The sequence below is a fragment of the Dromiciops gliroides genome, chromosome 5, assembly GCF_019393635.1.
Source record: "Dromiciops gliroides isolate mDroGli1 chromosome 5, mDroGli1.pri, whole genome shotgun sequence".
In the NCBI taxonomy this organism is placed as follows: Eukaryota; Metazoa; Chordata; class Mammalia; order Microbiotheria; family Microbiotheriidae; genus Dromiciops; species Dromiciops gliroides.
This window is the reverse complement of record NC_057865.1, coordinates 191,133,521-191,155,945: the sequence shown is the minus strand read 5'-3', so window position 1 is coordinate 191,155,945 and position 22,425 is coordinate 191,133,521. Positions and strand designations below refer to the sequence as shown.

The 22,425-nt window shown below is 43.4% G+C and overlaps 2 protein-coding genes across 2 annotated transcripts in view; both read left to right on the top strand.

Annotated features, from left to right (window-relative positions):
* CHD4 (chromodomain helicase DNA binding protein 4) overlaps positions 1 to 7,483 on the top strand; it is a 35,062-nt gene extending 27,579 nt beyond the window's left edge. The window contains 9 exon segments of the mRNA XM_043968285.1: positions 418 to 515; positions 656 to 785; positions 1,443 to 1,514; positions 1,758 to 1,895; positions 2,133 to 2,241; positions 2,388 to 2,520; positions 5,313 to 5,508; positions 6,386 to 6,549; positions 6,887 to 7,483. Coding sequence (XP_043824220.1) covers positions 418 to 515; positions 656 to 785; positions 1,443 to 1,514; positions 1,758 to 1,895; positions 2,133 to 2,241; positions 2,388 to 2,520; positions 5,313 to 5,508; positions 6,386 to 6,549; positions 6,887 to 6,904 — 1,058 coding nt within the window. The 3' untranslated portion in view covers positions 6,905 to 7,483.
* A 1,827-nt stretch (positions 7,484 to 9,310) lies between these two features.
* On the top strand, positions 9,311 to 22,341 carry NOP2 (NOP2 nucleolar protein). Its single transcript, XM_043969043.1, has 16 exons — positions 9,311 to 9,433; positions 9,700 to 9,809; positions 10,327 to 10,372; positions 10,589 to 10,668; positions 10,920 to 11,164; positions 16,265 to 16,320; positions 16,447 to 16,610; positions 16,756 to 16,955; positions 17,105 to 17,194; positions 18,610 to 18,697; positions 18,982 to 19,122; positions 19,487 to 19,626; positions 19,810 to 19,899; positions 20,058 to 20,180; positions 20,307 to 20,535; positions 21,861 to 22,341. The coding sequence occupies exons 2-16, from the start codon at positions 9,704 to 9,706 to the stop codon at positions 22,160 to 22,162; spliced, it is 2,100 nt and encodes a 699-aa protein (XP_043824978.1). The 5' UTR covers positions 9,311 to 9,433; positions 9,700 to 9,703; the 3' UTR covers positions 22,163 to 22,341.
* The last annotated feature ends 84 nt before the right edge of the window (positions 22,342 to 22,425 follow it).

The following is a 22,425-nucleotide window of genomic DNA, read 5'->3' as shown; positions in this document are numbered from 1 at the left end:
TTTCTGAGCTTCACTAGGGCTAAAGCTGAGGAGGACATCTCTGTACTAAGTGCCACACCAATAGGGTGAGAACCTGGGAAGGGGGAGTGCTACTAGTGTGTCTAAAGGTTGAATGGGAAGAGGTTAGAGCTTCCATGCTGGGCAGTAGTGGGATTGAGGCCTGTGAGGGAAAACTGCACTTCCAGTCTGGGTGAGGGAGAGACAGTTTCCCCTGTTTTCTAAGACAAAATATCTTTTGTGTTAAAGGAACTATACCCAGTGTAGTCCAGTGGTCTGCAGGCCATTGTCTACCATAGGTGTTGATTTTAAAGCTTTCACCAAAAAAAGTTAATGAATAAGGATCGTTGATTACATCTAGGTCAGAATAGACCTTTCTGCCAGGTTTAGGGCCCTAGTCCCACTTCTGTTTCCTTATAGATGATGGAGTGAAAGCAGAGGAGAATAACAACAAAGAAGAAGAGAACACAGAGGGAGAGAGAGAAGTGAAACCTGCAGCTCCTGAGGCATCTGTAGAGGTAAGAATTGTGGGGGAAATAGGTAGGAAATTGGTAATGATGTTGACTCCAGGGAAAATGAACTTAAATCCTCACTTTCTTTGATGCTCTCTATCCTGCTATTTGTTCCCTGCCCTGCCGCCCCCTCCCCCTCCCCCCAGGGTACACAGCCCTCTGCATCAAACCCAGAAGAGGAAAAGGTTCTGGCTGAGCCTGTGGAAGGAGAAGAGAAGGCAGAGAAGCCGGAAGTCAAAGAGAAGACAGAGGAGTCCATGGAGACAGAAACCAAAGGTATCAGAATTACTGAAGACCATATATCCTCCAATGTAGGTCTTGGCTTTTAGCCAGATTATAGAGGTAGAGGTGTCTTGAGCTATATAAGGGAATATTATATTTTTTTGTTTTGTTGTTTTGCAGGGCAATGAGGGTTAAGTGACTTGCCCCCCAGGGTCACACAGAGGTAGTAAGTGTCAAGTGTCTGAGACTGGATTTGAACTCAGGTCCTCCTGACTCCAGGGCCAGTGCTCTATCCACTGTGCCACCTAGCTGCCCCTGGGGAATATTTTAATCTTTTGGGGGGGGGTGATATTTTCATCTTAAAGGAATATAGGGGGGTAGCTAGGTGGCGCAGGAGGACCTGAGTTCAAATCCAGTCTCAGACACTTGACATTTACTAGCTGTGTGATGCTAGGCAAGTCACTTAACCCCAATTGCCTCGCAAAAAAAAAAAAGAAAAGGAATATAGGACACCCTAGCCTTCCTCCCCCAAAAAAGGTGTGGGTGGGTGGGTAAGAGGAGTCCAGAAAATTTTCTTTAGCTCTCTTTTGTAATTCTAATTGTAGAGGCCCATGTTCAGGACTATTTGTTCCATTTGTTTCATGATAGAGTGTGTGGGTATGGAGAGGTATTATTTCTTTAGCTTATCTTTTAACTTCATCTGTTTGCCAGGTGTTGCTGAAACAGAAAAGGTAGAGGAGAAATCAGCAGTGGATCTGACCCCAATTGTGGTAGAAGATAAAGGTAGGTATTTAGAGAAGATAATTTAGGCGAAGACTAGCTTATCAGAAATTTTAATATAAGGTCAGTAGTTTGAGAAATGGAGAGTGTTTCACATTTGCTTCAAGATCTTTTTTTGTCTCGAGAGATTGCTAAGAGATGTGTATTAAAGTGTACTATACATGAAAGGGGGTTTGAGGGACTGCATTGAAATCATGGGCTAAGAGCTTACCTGGGGCTGATCTTTCTCCCACATATATCCTTCAGAGGAGAAGAAAGAAGAAGAAGAGAAAAAAGAAGTGATGCTTCAGAATGGGGAGACTCCCAAGGACATGGGCGATGAGAAGCAGAAGAAGAACATCAAGCAGCGTTTTATGTTCAACATTGCAGATGGCGGCTTTACTGGTACAGAGAATCATGGGAACTTAAGAGGGATCTTTGGCAAAGATCATTTGCTTTTTAGCAACTAGGGAAAGAAGAAAAGATGTTCTTTGTTAGGGTGATAGCATACAAGGTTTCTTATTCTAGTGTTTAATTTTTCCTTCTGTAGTTCCCTTATGGGAAATGAAGGGATGCTGAATAGATAGGAGCTCCCTGAAGGTCCAGGTCAACAAGGTCCTTTTGTACCCCTTGTACTTCCAGAGCTGCATTCCCTTTGGCAGAATGAGGAACGCGCGGCCACAGTCACAAAGAAGACCTATGAAATCTGGCATCGGCGGCATGACTACTGGCTGCTGGCTGGCATTATTAAGTATCCTTTATGCCCTTTTGGACTCTGGTTGATGGGAAGATTGCCTTGGGAAAGGATAGGGAAGGTCTTCAAAGTGGCTAGGGTTCTTGCCTTTTTCTGTTGTTTTTTGTTACTTGTTTTTTGTTTCCTGAACATTCTTCTCTTAGCCATGGCTATGCCCGGTGGCAGGACATCCAGAATGACCCACGCTATGCCATTCTTAATGAGCCCTTCAAAGGTGAAATGAATCGTGGTAACTTCTTGGAGATAAAAAACAAATTCCTAGCCAGAAGGTTTAAGGTGAGCAGGGAGGAGAGGAATGTAGCGTTTGTTTTTTGTAGCAGTGATCAAACGTATAAAAGTACTGGTTAAATAACTTTGTTGTTTGCTTGCTCAGTGTAATTCATTGTTACACTAGACGTGTAACGACTGGTTCTTGCCCTTAGACTTTGCAATTTATTTGAGGAGAAAGAAGATATGAAATGTTAAATAACTTATGAAGAATTTAATGATCAAATCCCAAATAGCATCATGAATTTATTGGGTGTTCTGATGGAAAATGAGCACTGGGCTGGGGTTGTTCAGGAAAGTTTCACGGGAGAGATGAGAGCATTAAAAGACAGGAAATGGAGTAGTCGAGAAGTACAGAAGCAACTGAATTCAGTATAACACCTGTGTACAAGGTACTGTGTGACTGGATGCTAGGGATACAAAGACTAATATAAAACTGTGCTTGCCCTTCAGAAACTTTTGGGGAATTTGAAGAGGAAAAGGGGTAACAACTGGGAGGATTGAAAAAGGCTCCAAGATGGATATGACACCTTAGCTGAGCTTTGAAGGAAAAGAAGGACTCCCAATAGTGATGATGAAGTAGTAGATTCTAGACATAGAGAATCTTGAGTTAGGGAAGCAGCTTAGATGAGTTTAGCTGGAACATAGAGTGAGTAAAGCAGGATAATGTGAGATAAGGCAGAAAAGGTAGCCTCAGGGTCAAATTGTAGAAAACTTTAAAAGTCAATTTTGGGGGCAGCTAGGTGGCGCAGTGGATAGAGCACCGGCCCTGGATTCAGGAGTACCTGAGTTCAAATCCGGCCTCAGACACTTAACACTAGCTGTGTGACCCTGGGCAAGTCACTTAACCCTAATTGCCTCACTAAAAAAAAAGAAAGAAAAGAAAAGTCAATTTTGGGGCAGCTGGGTGGCACAGTGGATAGAGCACCGGCCCTGGAGTCAGGAGGACCCAAGTTCAAATCCGGCCTCAGACACACAACACATACTAGCTGTGTGGTCCTAGGCAAGTCACTTAACCCCAATTGCCTCACAAAAAAAAAAAAAAAGAATTTACACCCTCACACAGATCGAATTAGAATAAAATAATTTTTTTTAAAGCCAGTTTTAAGAGTTTTTATCTTAAAAAGTGGTAGTGGGAGCCACTGAAAGCTTTTTTGAACAGGGAAATAAGTTGATCAGACCTGGAAGAACCAAGGAGAATAGCAATTAGGAGGCTACTGGAATATGCCAGACGAGAAAAGATGAGTCCAATGTGTATAGAGAGAAGTGGATGAATTGAAGAAATGTGCTGAAAGTAGAATTAACAAAACTTGACAACTGATTGAATGAGGGTGGGGTGGGGGAGTTGAGAAAGAAGGAAGTTAGAATCTTGAAAGACTCTAAGGCTATGAATCTGGGTTGCCCAGAAGGCTGATTTTACCTCCCACAGAAATAGGAAAATTCTGAAGGAGAGAGAAGTTTTTTCAGGAAAAACGATCAGTTTGTTGTTGTTTTCCCCCAGAGATGATGTGATTTAAAATGATAGCAAATTTAGATCTAATAGGCAATTGGTGATTTGGGATTAGAGTTCAACAGAGATTTGGGTGAAAATAAAGATTTGGGAGTCATCTTTGTAGAAGCCAATTCAGCTAGAAAAATGAACATAAACTATTTTGTGGACAGTGAATAGACCAGTCTGGCTGGAGCAAATTTCATGTTAGGGGCCTAGTGGGAGATGAGATAAGAAAGAGTAGGTTGGGGCCAGTTTTGTATAGAGGTCTTCTTTACTCTCCAGCTTAGGAGTTTATACTTCACTCAGTAAGCAGTGGAAAGACCCTTTCAATGATTTTGAATAGTGGAAGGTGACATGATTATAGAGTATGTTAGGGATATTCAGTAACAGTCTTATAGAGTGGGTGACAGGGATAGAGAAATTGGAAAGAACACAGTATTGTAGTAATTTGGGTATAAGGACATAAAGACCTGGACTAAATTGGTAGTATTGGAAATGAAACCGATAGACATGAGAGATATAACAACAACAACAAAATGAATTGGATGTTGTAGTTGGGGTGAAGTAGAAAAAGAGGGAGGATTCAAAGATAGCTTGTGGGTCTCACGTATGGGTTATTAGGAAAATGATAGCAGAAATAGGAAAGTCAGGAAAGGGCACTTGTTATGTAGGAAGGATGGAAGTGCAGTTTTACTTATGTTGAATTTGAGGTTGGTATGGCCCATTTTTATCTAATTGGAAATGTCCATTTAGACATTTGGAAATAAGATTGGGACACAGGAGACATTCAGGACTGGAAATAGATTTGAGTTTATCCTAGCCCAGGGACTGAACCTTGGGCAATACCTGCAGTGAAGGTATTTGGGGAGGTGGGGGGGGGGCGGAGAAGCTAACTCAGAAGACAGAAAGGTGAGAATTAGAAAAAGATGCTTTTCGGATTTCTTCTTCCATAATAGGGAAAGCATTTAACTTCTTCTCTGTTAACCAGCTTCAGTTTTTGTGTAGCATACAGAAAATGGACAATAGGGCCTTTAGTTCCTCTTAGACTATAAGCTTCTTAAGGGCAAGGGCTATGTTTTTATTAAACTATCTCCCCCAGTGCCTTTAGACACAGGTACTTTGAAGTTCAATTCGATAAATGGTTATATATTTTTTCCTCCCCCCTTCCACTCCCTGTAAATACACGTTCTTTAAGAACCAATGAAGCAATACATATAGCTCTTTTAAAGAATACTTCATTCTCTGAATGGGATGGCATTAGAAAACAGAGTATTTTATGCAATTTTTCCCTTCTCTCCAATCTGCCAAGCTCTTGGAACAAGCCCTGGTGATTGAGGAGCAACTTCGTCGAGCAGCTTACCTGAACATGTCAGAGGACCCCTCCCATCCTTCCATGGCACTCAATACCCGTTTTGCTGAGGTGGAATGCCTGGCTGAGAGCCACCAGCACCTGTCTAAGGAGTCAATGGCAGGAAATAAACCAGCTAATGCTGTCCTGCACAAAGGTAGCCAGTGGCTCGCCTGCCTACTCTGCATATTCTCTCTTCCCATATCTAGTTTCTAAAACTCCTTTCTTGGTGGATTTTTTGGATATCTGTGGTGCTCTGCTGAGGCTTTATCATTTCCCTTTAGGTAGCTGCACAGACAGTCCTAGCCAATACTCATCAGAAAATGGTGTTTTTAAGTCACTCAGTGTTTAGTGTCATGGAGGTGATATGGATACATTAGATATAATTCTGTCTGAATGTCTGGGGAAGGATTATATAAACATCCCTTAGGGGATTTATTTTCCTGTTGAGATACTGGTGAGTGAAGATGGTTATTTTTTTGAACTTCGGTGGGGGTGGATTTTTCTAAAGTAAGAAAGTTTTACAGAGAGGGTGGAATGAAGGAAAGAGAAGTACTTCTGAAGGGTAGTAGGAACTAAAAGAAAACTCAAAGGTGGGAAGAGGAAGCAGGTTGAGAAAGGTTTTGTCAACTCAGAGGGGTTTGGAAGAGTGGAAAAGCAAGAGAAAATTAGGGTTAGGACAGCCTAATGGAATTTTGGAATTTGGGTTTGGATCCCAGCTCTGGTCAGTACACATCTCTAAAAGGTCTTAGTTCCTTCATCTGTAAAATGAAGGAGGTCTGACTAAACCTCTAAAGTTCCTTCCACTTCTGAATCTATGAGTCTGTGATCTAAATATGTAGAACAAAGGTGATTCAAGGAAGAATACAGAGAAAGTAGAGATTTTAATTTTCAGCTTATTCCCTAGTATCACACCATGATCTTTATTCACCGAGCTCAAAGGGGAGGTAGGGGAAGCTGCTTCCCTTGATAGTAGGGCTTGGATCTCAACCACCTCCACTCACAGTCCTACCTTTCTGTCTTTCTCCTTGTAGTTCTGAAACAACTGGAGGAATTGTTGAGTGACATGAAGGCTGATGTCACAAGGCTGCCAGCCACCATCGCCCGTATTCCCCCTGTGGCAGTGAGGCTACAGATGTCAGAGCGTAACATTCTCAGCCGACTGGCAAACCGGGGCCCTGAACCCACCCCACAGCAGGTAGGCTTTGTTAGGGTTTGTTTTTTTTTTCCTCTTTTCGGGAGAGGCAATTGGGGTTAAGTGACTTGCCCAGGGTCACACAGCTAGTAAGTGTTAAGTGTCTGAGGCTGGATTTGAACTCAAGTCCTCCTGACTCCAAGACTGGTGCTCTATCCACTACGCCACCTAATTGCCCTGTTAGGTTCTTTAAGAGCCATCTTTACAAACTAGGTGTGACATGGAATTTGTAGCTTCTTAAATTTTACCTAGTGACTGACCTAGGTCTCATTACTTGCTCACCTTGGAAGTGGTAGTGATCTAAGTATTGAATTCTCCACTCTCCTCACATCCTTTACAGGTAGCCCAGCAGCAGTGAAGATCCAGGTTGATGATACCACCTTACCACTGAGCAGTGACCCTTCCCAACCCCATGCCCCCAAGCTTCTCCTTTGGGGGCTTGAGTCCCTCTTCCTTCCATCCCCTCATTTTATAAAGGAAAAACTCCCCCTGTCACTTGGGGAGGGGAGGAAGTGAGGGGCTGCATCGCCCTTCCTGCCAGAGACATGCAGCAGTAGCGCCGGCGCCATCTGCAGGGAGAGGGCAGGCCAGCCTCATTCCGGGTTCATGGCCTCTTCCCCACTGTAACATCTGTTACACACAAACTCTTGTGGGTTCTCACCAAGCTCGGAGAAAATGATCTGAAATTTCTTTTATGTTTTTATTTTATTTTTTGTTTTCTTCCTTTTTGTTGGGGTTTCGGATGGGCCGGGCCCCTGGGCGAGACACAGCTACCTCCGTTGGCATCTTTTTAATACCAGGAACCGAGCGGCTCCAGCCACTGAGCGGCCAGAATGAAATAAAATGCAGAAAAAAAGAAAAAAAAAGAAAAAAGGAAAAAGAAAAAAAAAGAAAAAGAACCAAAAGCATTTAAAAAAAAACTTCATAAAAATTGAAAATAAAAGTTTCCTTGTATTTTAGTTCTCGTTTTATGTGTTTGTTCTTATGGGTGCATATCTGAGAACATTCCTTTGTGGCAATTTGTGGCCATAGTGATTGATACTTGAATACCATACACATTTATAATACTTTAAATTTCCCCTGACAATTCTATGAAATAGTGGAAGCAATCTTACTTTTACAGATTAGGAAACACAATAGTGAGTTGCCTAACATTACAACTAGCTTCTTTTTATCCCCTCACTAAGTTGATTCTTTTCTAGTTCCTATTAGACCTGCAGTATTGAAATAACCTGCTTTGGGACAAAGGGCCCTGTAATAAATGGAATAATGATTTTTGGTTTTGTTTGTTTTTTAGTGAGGCGATTGGGGTTAAGTGACTTACCCAGGGTCACACAGCTAGTAAGTGTCAAGTGTCAGGCCAGATCTGAACTCGGGTATTCCTGATTCCAGGGCCAGTGCTCTATCCACTGCGCCACCTAGCTGCCCCTGGAATAATGATTTAAAAGTATACTTGATGGGGCAGCTAGGTGGCGCAGTGGATAGAGCACTGGCCTTGGAGTCAGGAGTACCTGAGTTCAAATCCAGCCTCAGACACTTGACACTCAACTAACTGTGTGACCATAGGCAAGTCACTTAACCCCAATTGCCTCACTAAAAAAAAAAAAAAAAAAAAGTATACTTGATGAAGCTCTTCCTTTTCTCTCTAGACTTAAACTTGGGGAGAACAAAACTGGTTCTGGGAGCCAGAAAATAAGCATTAAGCCCTTAATCCACAAATTGTAGACTACAGTCTAGTGAAACTCTTCCTTGCTATTCCCTAGACGAGATACTCCCAGCTCTGTGCGTTGTCACTGCTATTCCCCATGGATGGAATTTTCCCCCTCATGTCTCCAAGCTGCTTTCATATTTCAGCTAAAGTCTCCCTTCAAGTCCTTCATCCAGTGCCATCCCTTTCAGATTGTCTCCAGTTTATTATCCTGTAGCTGAGTTTATACAGAGTTGTTTGCATGTTGTATCCCTCGTTAGAAAATGAGCTCCATGATCTGCGAAGTTCAACTAGCATTTATCGTTGCCTACTATGAGCCAGGCAATGGGGAAGGTAGCCTACCAATGACTACCAATGACTGTGCAAATGGAAAGGAACCTTGTGGAAGTCAGACTGAAGCAAAGACGAGGGAGGGGTGAACTAGGAACATCTGGCAGCTAACTAGTGAGGTTTGGGGAGATTCACTGTCCTGGATTCAATTATTGGCTCTCTCCGATTTAATTACCATCTCTATGCTGATGATTCTCACATCTACCTATCCAGCTCTAACCTCTCTGCTGGCCTCCAGTTTTGCTTCTTCAACAGGCCTATCAGGCATTTTGGACCGGACGTCTCGTAGGTTCATCAAATTCCTAATGTCCAAATGTATTACTGTCAAAGGTAACCCTAGCGCCACAGCCTCCCAGGCTCCCAATCTAGGTTCACGCTCACCCCTCCCGCTACCAGGACCTGCCTCTTTTTCACCACTGTAATGTCTCTGATACGCTCTCTTCTCTATCGCGGCCCGTCTGTACGTGGTTGTTAGCGAGAGCGATCTCCTCGAGGGCAGTGGGTAGTGGGTGTCTTTCACGTTTGTGTCCCCAGCGCTGGGTACCCTATCTGGCACAATGAACGCTTATCGACCGGCTGACAGGTTTGGGGCGGAGAGGCTCGGCTTCTCACATCCCGAGGATAGGCCTAGAAGCCTCATCGACAAACCTTAGCGACAGCTGGCTGGAGGATTGCTTAAGAAAGCCGCGGCCGGAAGTAGCAAGCGGAAGGGGCGGGGGGAAGCTCCTCAGTTCCGGAAGCCGGGCATCAGAGCGTCTTGCGTCAACACGTTGGCGCAAAGCCGCTTCCGGGTAGTGGGGCGTGCGAACCGCGGGCTCTGCCAGTGCACGTGGACCCGATCCTTGGCAGGTAAGGACGGGTTCGGGGCCGCTTGGAGACTGGGTCTCTTTAGGAGACCAAGGACTTTCATCCTATGCGAGACCGGAGCTCTGTGATTGGGCCGGGGAAAGGAGGTGTCTGGGTTACTTCGGCCTCCCTCGGGTTGATAGAGAGCTGCGATCATAGGGGGCGGAAGACCCTTGACAAGAGTGGGGGGTCTTCCCTCACCGAGCCCCATTCCTGCTTCGCCTACCTTACTCCGTTTCTGATGCATGAACCCTTTGTCTTTGCCCCAGCGTCATGGGGCGCAAGTTGGACCCCACCAAGAAGGAGAAGCGCGGGCCTGGTCGGAAAGCGCGTAAACAGAAGGGTGCTGAGACCGAGCTCGCCAAATTCCTGCCCTCGGGTGAGAACCCTTCTGCTTTGACTCTCCTATACCTGTCGCGCCCTGAGGGCACAGGCCTGCACCTTGTAGCCCTTGTGGGGCTAGCTTTTATAACCCCATCCCACTGAGGATAGAGTAGATTACGCTACCTTAACTCATCTCAAACATCACCTTTCCTGAAGCCTTTCCTGGTTCTCCCAATGGCCGAGACGCCCCTTCCCAAAGTGACTTTGAGTTCTTTTTGTATTGAGCTCTTTTCTCCAGTGCCAATAGGTGAAAAGTCTAGAAAAGAGTCTTGATTAACTCGCTTTGAAGGTCTACTTTGTTATCTTCTATTTTCCTGTTACGATTTAGTCTGGGGTTCTGATATGTTCCAGACCTTCACTGGCATGGTTGAGGCATGTGGTTAGCCAGAGATTTTGTTGTGTAGAGTTTCTGTGGTCCTCCCCTCCCAATCCCCTTCCCATCTTGTTCTGCTCTCTTTTCCCCAGTGCATCTCCCCCTTGTGACTTCTTGTTATGTTCCTGTCTTTTTATAGTTGGCGATGAAAGTGGGAAGAGGCTCTCTAGCCGAGCCAGGAAGAGGTGAGTTTGGGTAGCCAGGTCAAGTCCGAGTTGGGGAGGAGGATGCTTTGGATAAGATAAGTTGGTAAGGTAAATCCATCTTAGAGCTCTGGGACAGAGCTCCCCAGTGTGTGGGGATGCTGATGTTGATATAAATCTCCATCAATTTTGAGCTATGAGGAAAGCAAGTCAAATAAGAGGCATGTTTTCATTCTTTTATTCTTCCTGCCTTTTTAGGGTAGCCAAGAGGAGATCAGAATCTGTAGGGGCTCCTGAAACCAAGAAACTATCTCCTAGTCCAAAGCCTTTAACAAAAGGTTAGTATAAAAGTAGGAGCTAAGGATTCCAGTTTGAGAAGAGTTCTTCAAGCACAATGATGTATGTATGCTAATAGAGTAATTCAAGAGAATTAAGAGAAACAGTTGCAGGGTGGTGGAACATTTTGAAGATAGAAGAAGTTTCTAGGTTAGTGGAGGGAGTGGAGTTGTTGGCTCATTCAAATGGGGGTAGGGACCTTTGGAATCTTTAGCTGGCTAAGATGCTGTTTAACAATTATGGTTCTCTATAGGTGCTGTCCAGCCCTCTGGGAAGAAAGGACCCCAGACTTCGGAGCTCAGAATTGGAAATGAAGCATTGCTTGGACCTGCTAAGGGCAAAAAGCGCCCAGCCCCTCCTCATAATAGTGATGAGGGAGACTCTGAGGACAGTGATGCAGGGAGTGAAGGGGATAACTGGGCTTCTGTGGAGAGTGAAGATGATATGGTAGATGATTATGGTGTGGCCTCAGAAGAAGAAACTGATGAAGATGATGAGGTGAACTGGGGGGAGGGGGGCAGTAAAGGTTAAGTGACTTGCCCAGGGTCACACAGCTAGTAAGTGTCGAATGTTTGAGGCTGGATTTGAACTCAGGTCCTCCTGAATCCAGGGCCAGTGCTCTATCCACTGCACCACCTAGCTGCCCCTGTGGTGAACATTTCAAGATGTGATTTTGTTTGCTTACATTTTCTTTAACTTAATTTACAAAAAAGGTCATCTTACAACCTTGGTAGGAAGAACCACTGGGCTTGCTTAGAGCAAGACCTAGATTTGACTCCCACCTCTGACAACTGTGCAGCCATGAGCAAGCTGTACAGTCTCTTAAGAGTATGTTTCTTCCACTGTAAAATGAGGGTGATAATAACCTTGTAGGATCTACCTCATAATCCCTACTGTAATAGTGAAGGGTAACATGGCCTAATGGATTGAGCGGTGGTCCTTAGAGTCAGGAAGATGTAGGTTTGTAAGTCCTGCTTCTGACATACACTGGTTTTGTCACCATGAGCAAGTCTTCTAAACTCTGTTCATGGAGGAAGTGTTCATTGGGACTTTACTACACTTAAACTAATCTGTTCCTTGCCCAGAATGTTTGCTTTGTGGGGTTATTGTAAGAAAAGCCTCTTTGCAAATATCAAATTCTTGAAATGTCTGATTTTATTTTATGAGAAACAGAGAAGTAGAAAGATTGCCAGAATTGTAGGTAGGAGACTTGGGACCTCTTTCATCATGTGTCATGCCCATTCATTTTTTTTTTTTTTTGCGGGGCAGTTGGCGTTAAGTGACTTGCCCAAGGTCACATAGCTAGTAAGTGTTAAGTGTCTGAGGCCGGATTTGAACTCAGGTACTCCTGACTCCAGGGCCGGTGCTCTATCCACTGCGCCACCTAGCTGCCCCATGCCCATTCATTTTGACTAGACCTCAAAACTCTATTATGGACTATCTCTAAGATGACTCCCAGATGTGTGTGTGTGTGTGTGTGTGTGTGTGTATGTATCCAAGTCCAAATTCAACAGGTCCAAAACAACTCATCTTTCCCCACAAGTCCACTACTCTTTCAGACTTCCCTATTTTTGAGGCTACTACCCTCCTTTAATCCACCTAGATTTGATACCTTGGTGACATTTTCACTTCCTCACTTTCATTCATTACACACATGCAGGCAAGTTGCCAAATCTATTACTTCTGTTTCCATGAGGTCTTTGGAATCTTCTCTCCATTCACTCAGACATCCATTGTTCTAGTTCAGGCCCTCATCATCTCTTGACAGGACTATTTGCAGTAACTTCCTTTTCTGGTCTCCTTACCTCAAGCCTCTCTATTCTTCTACACACCTACCAAAGTGATTTTTCTGAAGTACAAGTTTGGTGTCATACCCCCTTCCTTGACAGACTCCTATTAGCTCTCTTTTGTCTCTAGGATTAAATTAAACACTCCCACTCCCACCCTCCCCAACTTTGCATTAAAGACATACTGAACTCACTGTCCACATGATTCATCTGTGTCTTAGGGCCATAGTATTATCACAAACAAGTTATGTAACGATTGGAATGACGCCACCTGCTGGAGACTTACTGTAGAAGAGTTCCACCCATGAAGCGAAGGTCTTTGAGGGCAAGACCAGGAGTCTTTTCTTTGGCTTCATGAAGTGACACGGGCTAGTGGGAGGAGGAAGGAAGAGACTGGCGCTCTGTCTCACTCTCTTTCCTTTGGACTCTGGTGGAGAGTGGAGCTAGAAATGTGCTCTCCCTTTAATAGATAGGAATCTAGGCCTTTCTCTCTCTTTACCAAATTCTTATTCTCCTTAATAAATGCTTAAAAGTCTAACTCTTGCTAAAGCTTATAATTTATTGGCGACCACTCATAGATATTTTAGACAGTTTAGCTAGAATTTTAGCCCTTAACAGTTACCAGACTGCTCAGTGGAGGGAATTATAATTGGGAAATGAAATGTATACACACGTCATCTCTAATGTTTGGACTCTCTGGTCTCCATAATTCATCTCAAATACTACCTGTCCTGAAACCTCTTCTGGTTCTCCCAGTTACTAAGATCTTCTCCAAAATGACTTTGTATTCATTTTGTATGTGAATGGAAGCTATTTGATTTTTTTCCCATTGTTCAGCACAGTGCTTCCAACATAGTAAACTCAAAATGACCATTGATTTAGGTTCTGGCCCTGCTTAAGATACTTAGTAGCTTTGTGATATAGGCAATTTACTTAGTGTCCCAGCCCATCTCATCTCATCTATAAAATGGGGGAAATGAACATTTGTAGTCTATCTCAGTGGGTTGTTTTGAGAAATATGTTTTGCAGACTTTAAAGTGAGATAAATGTGTGGGGTTTTTTTTTTTGTTTGTTTTGTTTTGTTTTTAGTGAGGCAGTTGGGGTTAAGTGACTTGCCCAGGGTCACACAGCTAGTAAGTGTTAAGTGTCTGAGGTCAGATTTGAACTCAGGTACTCCTGACTCCAGGGCCAGTGCTCTATCCACTGCACCACCTAGCTGCCCCAAGATAAATGTGTTAACATATTTAATAACATATAAATACACAAAAAATAGACTAAATTTTTCAATACAAAATTTAACCAAAGAATAGAAAGAAACAGTGGATTAGCTTTGTGCTTTGCTTTTTCCTACTTGTGTGGAAAGGTTTGGTTATTTTTCATACTCTGTAGTTGGCTGTATGTTCAAGTTTTGCTTTCTGCATCCCTTTGTTTAGCTTTATGCTTCTTTGTAGTCTCCCTGTTTCTTTGTGACAATAATATTCCATTAGATTGCTATACTATAGTTTATTTGACCTTTACTTAATTGTTAGGTATAGAAGTTGTTTTTAGTTTTTTACTCTTGAAAGTAAAGTAGTTATGAATATTTTGGTACAAGGTCTTTCTCCTTTCAACCAAAATATGGTAGGTTTTGTAGTTATTATTTTTGGCAGGTTGCTCTCCCAAAAGATTGTGCTTTTTTACAATTAGAACAGTGCACACCAGATTCTCTATAGCTTTGCCAATATTGATTTTTTTTTGTTACTAATTTGCCACTTTGGTGGTTTAAGGTTGTTTTAATTTGCATTGCTCTAATCAGTAGAGGTTTTGAACAGTTTTTCAAAGTATCCTTAACAATTTGTGTTTAGTTTTTTGGGGGAAAATTTTTCAGATTCTTCCATGGTTCTTTGCAAAATCATAGATTAAGATTTAGGTTTGTAACGATTGGAATGACGCCACCTGCTGGATACTTACTGTAGAAGAGTTCTGCCCATGAAGGGAAGGTCTTTGAGGGCAAGACCAGGAGTCAGGAAGTGACGCGGGCTAGTGGGAGGAGGAAGGAAGAGACTGGCGCTCAGTATCGCTCTTTTCCTGAGGACGCTGGCGGAGAAGGGAGCTAGAAATGTGCTCTCCCTTTAATAGATAGGAATCTAGGCCTTTCTCTCTCTCTTTACCAAATTCTTATTCTCCTTAATAAATGCTTAAAAGTCTAACTCTTGCTAAAGCTTGTAATTGATTGGCGACCACTCATTAAATATTTTAGACAGTTTAGCTAGAATTTTAGCCCTTAACAGGTTGAAAGCTATTTGTACGACCTGTTTACTTTGAAGATTTCCCCTCTCCCTTGTATTTCTTTTTTATTGAATACATTGCTTTTTGTTGTTACGTCTTTTTTTTTTTAAATAGATTGTGTGGATTTATATACCTTTTGGGGGGGGGGGCAATTGGGGTTAAGTGACTTGCCCAGGGTCACACAGCTAGTAAGTGTTAAGTATCTGAGGCCGGACTTGAACTCAGGTACTCCTGACTCTGGGGCCGGTACTCTATCCACTTCGCCACCTAGCTGCCCCTACATCTTTTGTTTTTACATGATCAAATCTTAGCAATTTTGTCTCCAATAATTTCTTCCATTTCTTTGACAGCTATTAAATTTCATAATCCCTTTTTTACATCTTAATTCTGATACTTTAAAAGTAAATATTATTAAGCTGGTTGGAATTTATTATAGTAAAAATGATCTAAGATGTGGAACAAAATGAATTTTTCTCACTGTATTGCTGTTTATCTTGAGTTTATCAAAGTACTAATCTCTTATAGGCATTTGGTTTTGTTTTTAGATTCTCTTTTTTTTTTTTCATTGATTAAAAAAATCTAATACTGGGACAGCTAGGTGGTACAGTGGGTAGAGCACGGGCCCTGGATTCAGGAGAACCTGAGTTCAAGTGCGACCTCAGAAACTTGACACTTACTAGCTGTGTGACCCTGGGCAAGTCACTTAACCCCAATTGCCTCACCAAAAAAAAAAAAATTAAAAAAAATTTTTTTTTAATCCAATACCAGATAGTTTTGATAATTATAGCTTTACTATGCTCCAGATTCTTTTCAGTACGAGTTCCTTTTCATTGCATTTTCCCCATCTCTCATTATTTTTATTATTTATTTGGTTGGTTGGTTTTGGTGAGGCAATTGGGATTAAGTGACTTGCCCAGGGTCACACAGCTAGTAAGTGTCAAGTGTCCGAGGCCAGATTTGAACTCAGGTACTCCTGAATCCAGGGCCAGTGCTCTATCCACTGCGCCACCTAACTGCCCCCGTCCCGCCCTCCCCACAACACACACACACACACACACACACACACACACACACGCTCGCTCGCTCGCTCGCTCCCTTTAAAGAACATTCCTTTCCCTCCCTAAAGGCGAGGGCTCTAAGTCCAATCAGTTCCCTCTTTGGTTTGGTTGGTCCCACCATCCTCTGCCTCTTCCTTCTGATTTGTACAGGTGTTTAATAATAATATTGGGGGCGGCTAGGTGGTGCAGTGGATAGAGCACCGGCCCTGGAGTCAGGAGTACCTGAGTTCAAATTCGGCCTCAGACACTTGACACTTACTAGCTGTGTGACCCTGGGCAAGTCACTTAACCCCCATTGCCCCGCAAAAAAAAATAAAAATTAATAATATTGATAACATTTACATTCCACTTTAAAGTTTGCAAAGTACTTTACACATATCTCGATTGAGCCTCACAGCAGCTTTTCCAAAGGGTCAGAGCAAAGTGATGTTAAAGAAGGTAAAATTGACATTATTTAAGTCCTTGTCTTCTCTCTCTGCCCACAGCTCTTGCCCATTGAGAAGGCAGCTCAGAAGCAGAGGGCTCAGGAAGCAGAAATTCTGTAAGTCTTGGTCTTGGAGATTCTTGTCTTGGGTGTGGTCAGAGGCCAGGGTGGAAATAATTAGGAAGGACAAAACCATGACATTCCTTGATCTCCAAGGACCCACTTCTGATTTTTTGGCAACAGGAGTGACTGGAGTTCAGAAGACACTGAGGAGGAGGAAGAGGAAGCAGAACAGTCTTCCCAGCCAAAATCCAAAAGTGATGATGAAGAAAATGGGGACCTTCAGATCAACTTGGACAACGATGAGAAATTTGTATTGCCTTCTGGCAAGGAGATAGAGCAAGAGAATATCCTACTAGGACAGAGGCTGGGAGGTGGGGCGTCTACAGTACAATTGGATGGGGCAAGGGAGGCCGTAGATATGGTGATGGGTGTTTGAAATAGATAGGGATGGGTCAGGTTACATTGGATGATATTCCTTAACATGGTCACATGCCCAGGCTCCAGATCTGCAATCTGTACACCAGCGAATCCAGGACATTGTAGGGGTGCTGCGGGATTTTAGGTCTCAGCGAGAGGAAGGTCGGTCTCGGACTGAGTACCTGAGCCGGCTTCAGAAAGATTTGGCTACATATTACTCCTATGGAGACTTCCTGATTGGCAAGATAATGGACATTTTCCCTCTTTCTGAGGTACTAGTGACACCAGTCATCCTGCTGTGGTCCTTTTCTTACCCACATGCTTATTACACTATTTCAAGTAATTTAGTCCCTGGTTGCTATTTGTGTTACTCTGTTATATCCAGTCCCTAGCCAGCCTAATCGTCTTTCTTTCCTTGAAGCTAGTGGAGTTCCTAGAAGCTAATGAGGTCCCCAGACCCATTACCCTCCGGACCAACACCCTGAAAACCCGTCGCCGGGATTTGGCTCAGGTGAAGGGTAGGGTTGACTGGGGAGGGTTCATTTTCAACAATGTGGTTTTTTTTTTTTTTTTTTTTTTGGTGAGGCAATTGGGGTTAAGTGACTTGCCCAGGGTCACACAGCTAGTAAGTGTTAAGTGTCTGAGGCCGGATTTGAACCCAGGTATTCCTGACTCCAAGACTGGTGCTCTATCTACTTCGCCACCTAGCTGCCCCGAGGGTTCATTTTCAAATAAACCCAGGGATAAGTCACCTATTTTGCATGGGCATAGTTATTGATTTGGGGGAGGGGAGCAAGGGAGAACACTTGTTTTTAAGAAGCTTAGCCCTAAAATAAGATTCATAGGTAGATGTAATAACTGTCTTCAAATATTTGATGGCGACTGTGTAGAGAAGGAATATAAATTTTCTTTGCTTGGCTCAGAAGTCAAAACCTTAAGCAGTGGCTGGAAGTTGTAAAGAATCCAGTTTAGGTTTGATGTCAGGAAATACTTCTAATAGAGCTCTTCAAATATGGAGTGGGTTCTTCCCCTCCTTGGAGGCCTTCAGAGGCTGGATTGCCACTTGTTGGCTCTTTGGTAGTGAGGATTCCTTTTGTGTATGGGTTGGATTAGATGACCCATGAAATCCCTATAAGTCTCAAATTCTTTGAGTTAAACCTGGGGAGAAAATGACTATTCTGCAGTGCTCATCATAAGCTCTGCCCTGGTCACTGTAGAGCAGAGGTTGGGCCTATTTTTGCACCATACAAATATATATATATATATATATATATATATATATATATATTTAAATTTATTTATTTTGCACCACTTATATTTTTTAATTTTATATAACCTTATTTACAAGGTCTATACAAAAACAGGTAGTGGGCCCTCATGTGGGCTGTGGTTTGGTAACCCTACTGTAGAGAGATCTACGGGACATGGAATCCTGTATGAGGCAACACAGTCAGAATGAAGGTGCCATTCAAAACATTTCAGTTAGAGGGGGTCTCTGCTCTTAGTGTGGTCTGTGATACATGAGTGGACAGCACTGAAACTTGTAACAGGTTATTAGTGGTGCTTTTAGTGAAGAGACTAGTATGGCCTAAGTATCTTGAGCATTTTGGGGGAAGGATGATTTATTTAGGAAGGAAAGGAATAGGGACTAAGGTTGCTTTAATTAATGCAGTTCGATAGAAAATTTTAAGTGCTTCTTGTATGCAAAGCAGTCTCTGGGAGAGAATCATTTCCACTGAAATATTGAACATACAGATGAGAAGAGATGCAGGTTAAGACCAGAGAGACAAAATGAAGGAGATACTAGTTGGAGTGGGTTTTCTGTTGTGAATATGAAGTGTGCTAGTGTCTGCATTTCCACATCCCAGGCTACTTTGCCAGCCTTTCCTCTGCCCTGCAAACTTGACATGATCTTTCCTCTTTCAGGCCTTGATCAACCGTGGGGTGAATCTGGATCCTTTGGGTAAATGGTCAAAGACTGGACTGGTGATATATGACTCTTCTGTGCCCATTGGTGAGTGGCTTCTGTTTCCCTTAGCCTTTTCTGCCTTTTCCTTTTCTCTATGTTTGTACAACTTTTTCCCATTCCTGGAAAGGTAGAAGGGACTTCTTTTGTCCCACAGTGTCCCTGGTTTTCTTCCAACGTACATCGTGATTTTTTTGTATACAATTCTCATCTTCTCACATAGTTGTCAGCACCTGTCTTTTCATACATGCGACCCAGTGTCATTTACGTAGATGCTTTATGGCCCTGGAATCCCACTGATCTTACCCTTCTTTGCCTCTTTTATTTTTCAGGGGCTACTCCTGAGTATCTGGCAGGGCACTATATCCTTCAGGGTGCTTCCAGCATGCTGCCTGTCATTGCCCTGGCACCACAGGAACACGAGCGTATTTTGGATATGTGTTGTGCCCCTGGTGGCAAGACTAGCTACATAGGTAGGGAAATGGTAGAACAGGGATGAAAGTACAGGAAGCAGACTTTCATTCATTACTCTGCTTTGGGACATGGGAGGGTGTTAAGTGACCTCATGGGTGCCCAGGACCTGTTTGTAGGCAAGAAAGTACTTGAGTAAAAGTGAAAATCAAATGCACAACCTTAATATTTATTTTACCATGGGGTGGGAAGTAGGAATACAATCATCTAGGATATTGGATTGAGATAGTGGGTGATTATGTGTTGTGGAGTTAAACAGTAAAATGCTGGGATTTAAGTTGGATTAACAAGTGGAGCTAGTAACAAGGTGGGCAGGTAGTTGGTGTAGGGATATGAGTACAACCTGAGGCCTTTCGCCTACTACAGCCCAACTAATGAAGAATACAGGAGTGATCGTTGCCAACGATGCTAATGCTGATCGCCTCAAGAGTGTTGTAGGGAATCTGCACCGGTTGGGGGTCACCAACACAATCATCAGCAACGATGATGGACGTCATTTCCCTAAGGTTAGAACTAGGGACACCATTGTATCTCTCTTGTATCTCCCAATAATCTATTCATACCCCTGCCTGCTAACACCTTTCCAGGTGTCTATATGTTTAACTTTGGTTGTCTCTAAGAGCTCAGGATGGGGAGCTATTCTGAATGGGGAGAAGTTCCTTTGACTACCTCTTCATCTTCCTCCTCAGGTGGTAGGAGGCTTTGATCGGGTACTGCTTGATGCCCCGTGTAGTGGCACTGGTGTCATCTCTAAGGACCCATCTGTGAAGACTAACAAGGTAAGGAGGAAGAGGGAAAGGGAACAGGATAGACATTTTGGACGGCTGGGGATGGTATTGGTATCTGGCATGGGAAACGTCATCTTTGGCATGTTAACCTATTTAGGGAAGACAGTCTTTTTAAACACAACCTTTTCTTCCTCCCATTTCCTGGAAAGGATGAGAAAGACATCCAGAGATGTGCCCATATCCAAAAGGAACTACTCCTGAGTGCTATTGATTCTGTTAATGCTGCTTCCAAGACTGGAGGCTACATTGTCTACTGCACTTGCTCCATTATGGTAAGACTTCTTACATTGGAGTATGGCAGAAGTGGCTGGGGGGTGGTGCTTATTCCTTGGGACCCCTTCAGCTAAGACTCACTCCTGTTTTTTCCCCTTACTCCTGATGTCATCCACCCCCCTCAGGTAGAAGAAAATGAATGGGTGGTAGACTATGCCCTGAAGAAGAGGAATGTGCGGCTGGTGCCCACGGGTCTAGACTTTGGCCAAGAGGGCTTTACCCACTTCCGAGAACGGCACTTCCATCCCACACTTCGATCTACCCGACGTTTCTACCCCCATACACACAACATGGATGGCTTCTTCATTGCTAAGTTCAAGAAGTTTTCCAATGCTATACCTCAGTCTAAGAAAAGTAAGAAATATGTTATTTTTTATATGTTCAAGTTCTCTCTACTCACAAAATTATGACCCATTTCCCTGTGCCTTTGCTTGGAAACCTCCCTGTGTATGCCTTCTACTCCTCATCTTATTTGGATGAAAGAATTCTTCATGGTGTGCTTTCTTTATTCCTAATAATTCAGTTCTATAACAGTGCTTTAAACTTAGGAGGTGCTTTCCTCAATAAAGGTATCACCATTTTAATCAGGATAACTAAAACTCAAGTGTGGTTAAATGTTTTGCCCACATTCGTACAGCTAGAAAGGATTTGAAAGTAGATCTTCTGACCAAGAGTCAGACTTATAGCAGACTCTCCCAGATATTTTTTTGAGGTAGGAATCTGAAACAGAATGGAATTTTACTTCCTTCTCCCCCCCCTCAAACCAGATGGGTATACTTGTCTTGTTTACTTGGCTAATTGAATCACAAGAGTGGGAGTTGTCGTTTCCTTTTCTTTTTGGATTGCTTGGCCATGTCTTTTTGTTTTGCTTTTTTTTTTTTTTTTTTTTGGTGAGGCAGTTGGGGTTAAGTGACCAGCCCAGGGTCAACACAGCTAGTGTCAAGTGTCTGAGGCTGGATTTGAACTCAGGTCCTCCTGAATCCAAGGCTGGTGCTCTATCTACTGCGCCACCTAGCTGCCCCTGGCCATGTCTTTTTTTACTGGATGACAACCTGGCACTTGTGGCTGAGAGCTGTTAGCAGGAGGCAGGCCCATCTAGTTTTGAGAACATCTTAGTTCTTAAGAGAGAAAGACTGGATTGATGTAGGGAACTCTGGGTTGAGGAAACTCCCTTTTCCATCTCTGCCTCTCATGGACCAAGAGAGTTGCCTAGAGCACTGATAGGTTAAATGACTTGCAGAGGTGGTACTTGAACCTGGGTATTCTTGGCTCTTAAGTGAACTTCCTACCCCATTAGACCATGTTGCCTCTCTGATTTGTTCAAGATCATTATTCTCTTGAGCATTTTGGGGAGGAGGCCCAGATATCAGGAGGAAAGATAGTGTCTTCAAAAGCCAGGTCATTGATTGGGATGCTGAGAAATGTCCCAAGAGGTCCAATAAACTTTTGGAGTTTATTTATCATTTTAGTACCCTTTGCAAAAGTCATTGCAGTACAAAAGGAAAGCACAAGGGTACAGATAGTACTGTTTACAGTGGTTTAAGAGAAAATATACATAGAATGTTATGCTTCAGTTATGTGCAGTGTTGGCTCCTTTGCACTTTGCTTCAAACTGGCCTATGTTGGTTTTTTCTACTTTATCAAGCCAGTCTCATCTAACCCTTTCACTCCAATTCCAGGTGATGCAGCAGACAATCCCACAGACTCCAAACTGACCGCTGGGTCAGCTAAAGCCCAGGTGGCCCTCCAGTCTAAAGTCAGCCCTAAGCTTATCAAGAAGGCCAAGCAAGCTGGAAAGGCAAAGGTGAAGAAACTAGGAGCTGGAAAGGGAAACGTGAAGCATCAGCAGCAGGAGCAGCCCTCTAAGAAGACTGTTTTCCAGAATGGGAAGCACATCCACAAGGGCCCTCGGGCTCCTGCAGCAAGGACTCCTAGTTCCTGTCAGCCCCCACCTAGGAAGAAGCAGAAACCTCAGTCCTGACACAGTGCTGACTGTGGGGTCTTGAACTGCCAGACTGGTGTTACTCTCTTGAGCTTCTTATGACTGTGAGCTTCTTTCTGGAGCTTGGCCTCAGCCGTGGAACACAAGCCTTGTCTGACTCAGACAACCCAATTAACCTTCCCCTTCCCAATGTATACACATAAATATACCCATGCCCACCTCTGGCTTGCTCGTTGTTTGTTGGTTTGTGTGGCAGACCGGGGCATAAGCTCTCCTGCCTGCTCCCTTTGCTTCGGAGTGGG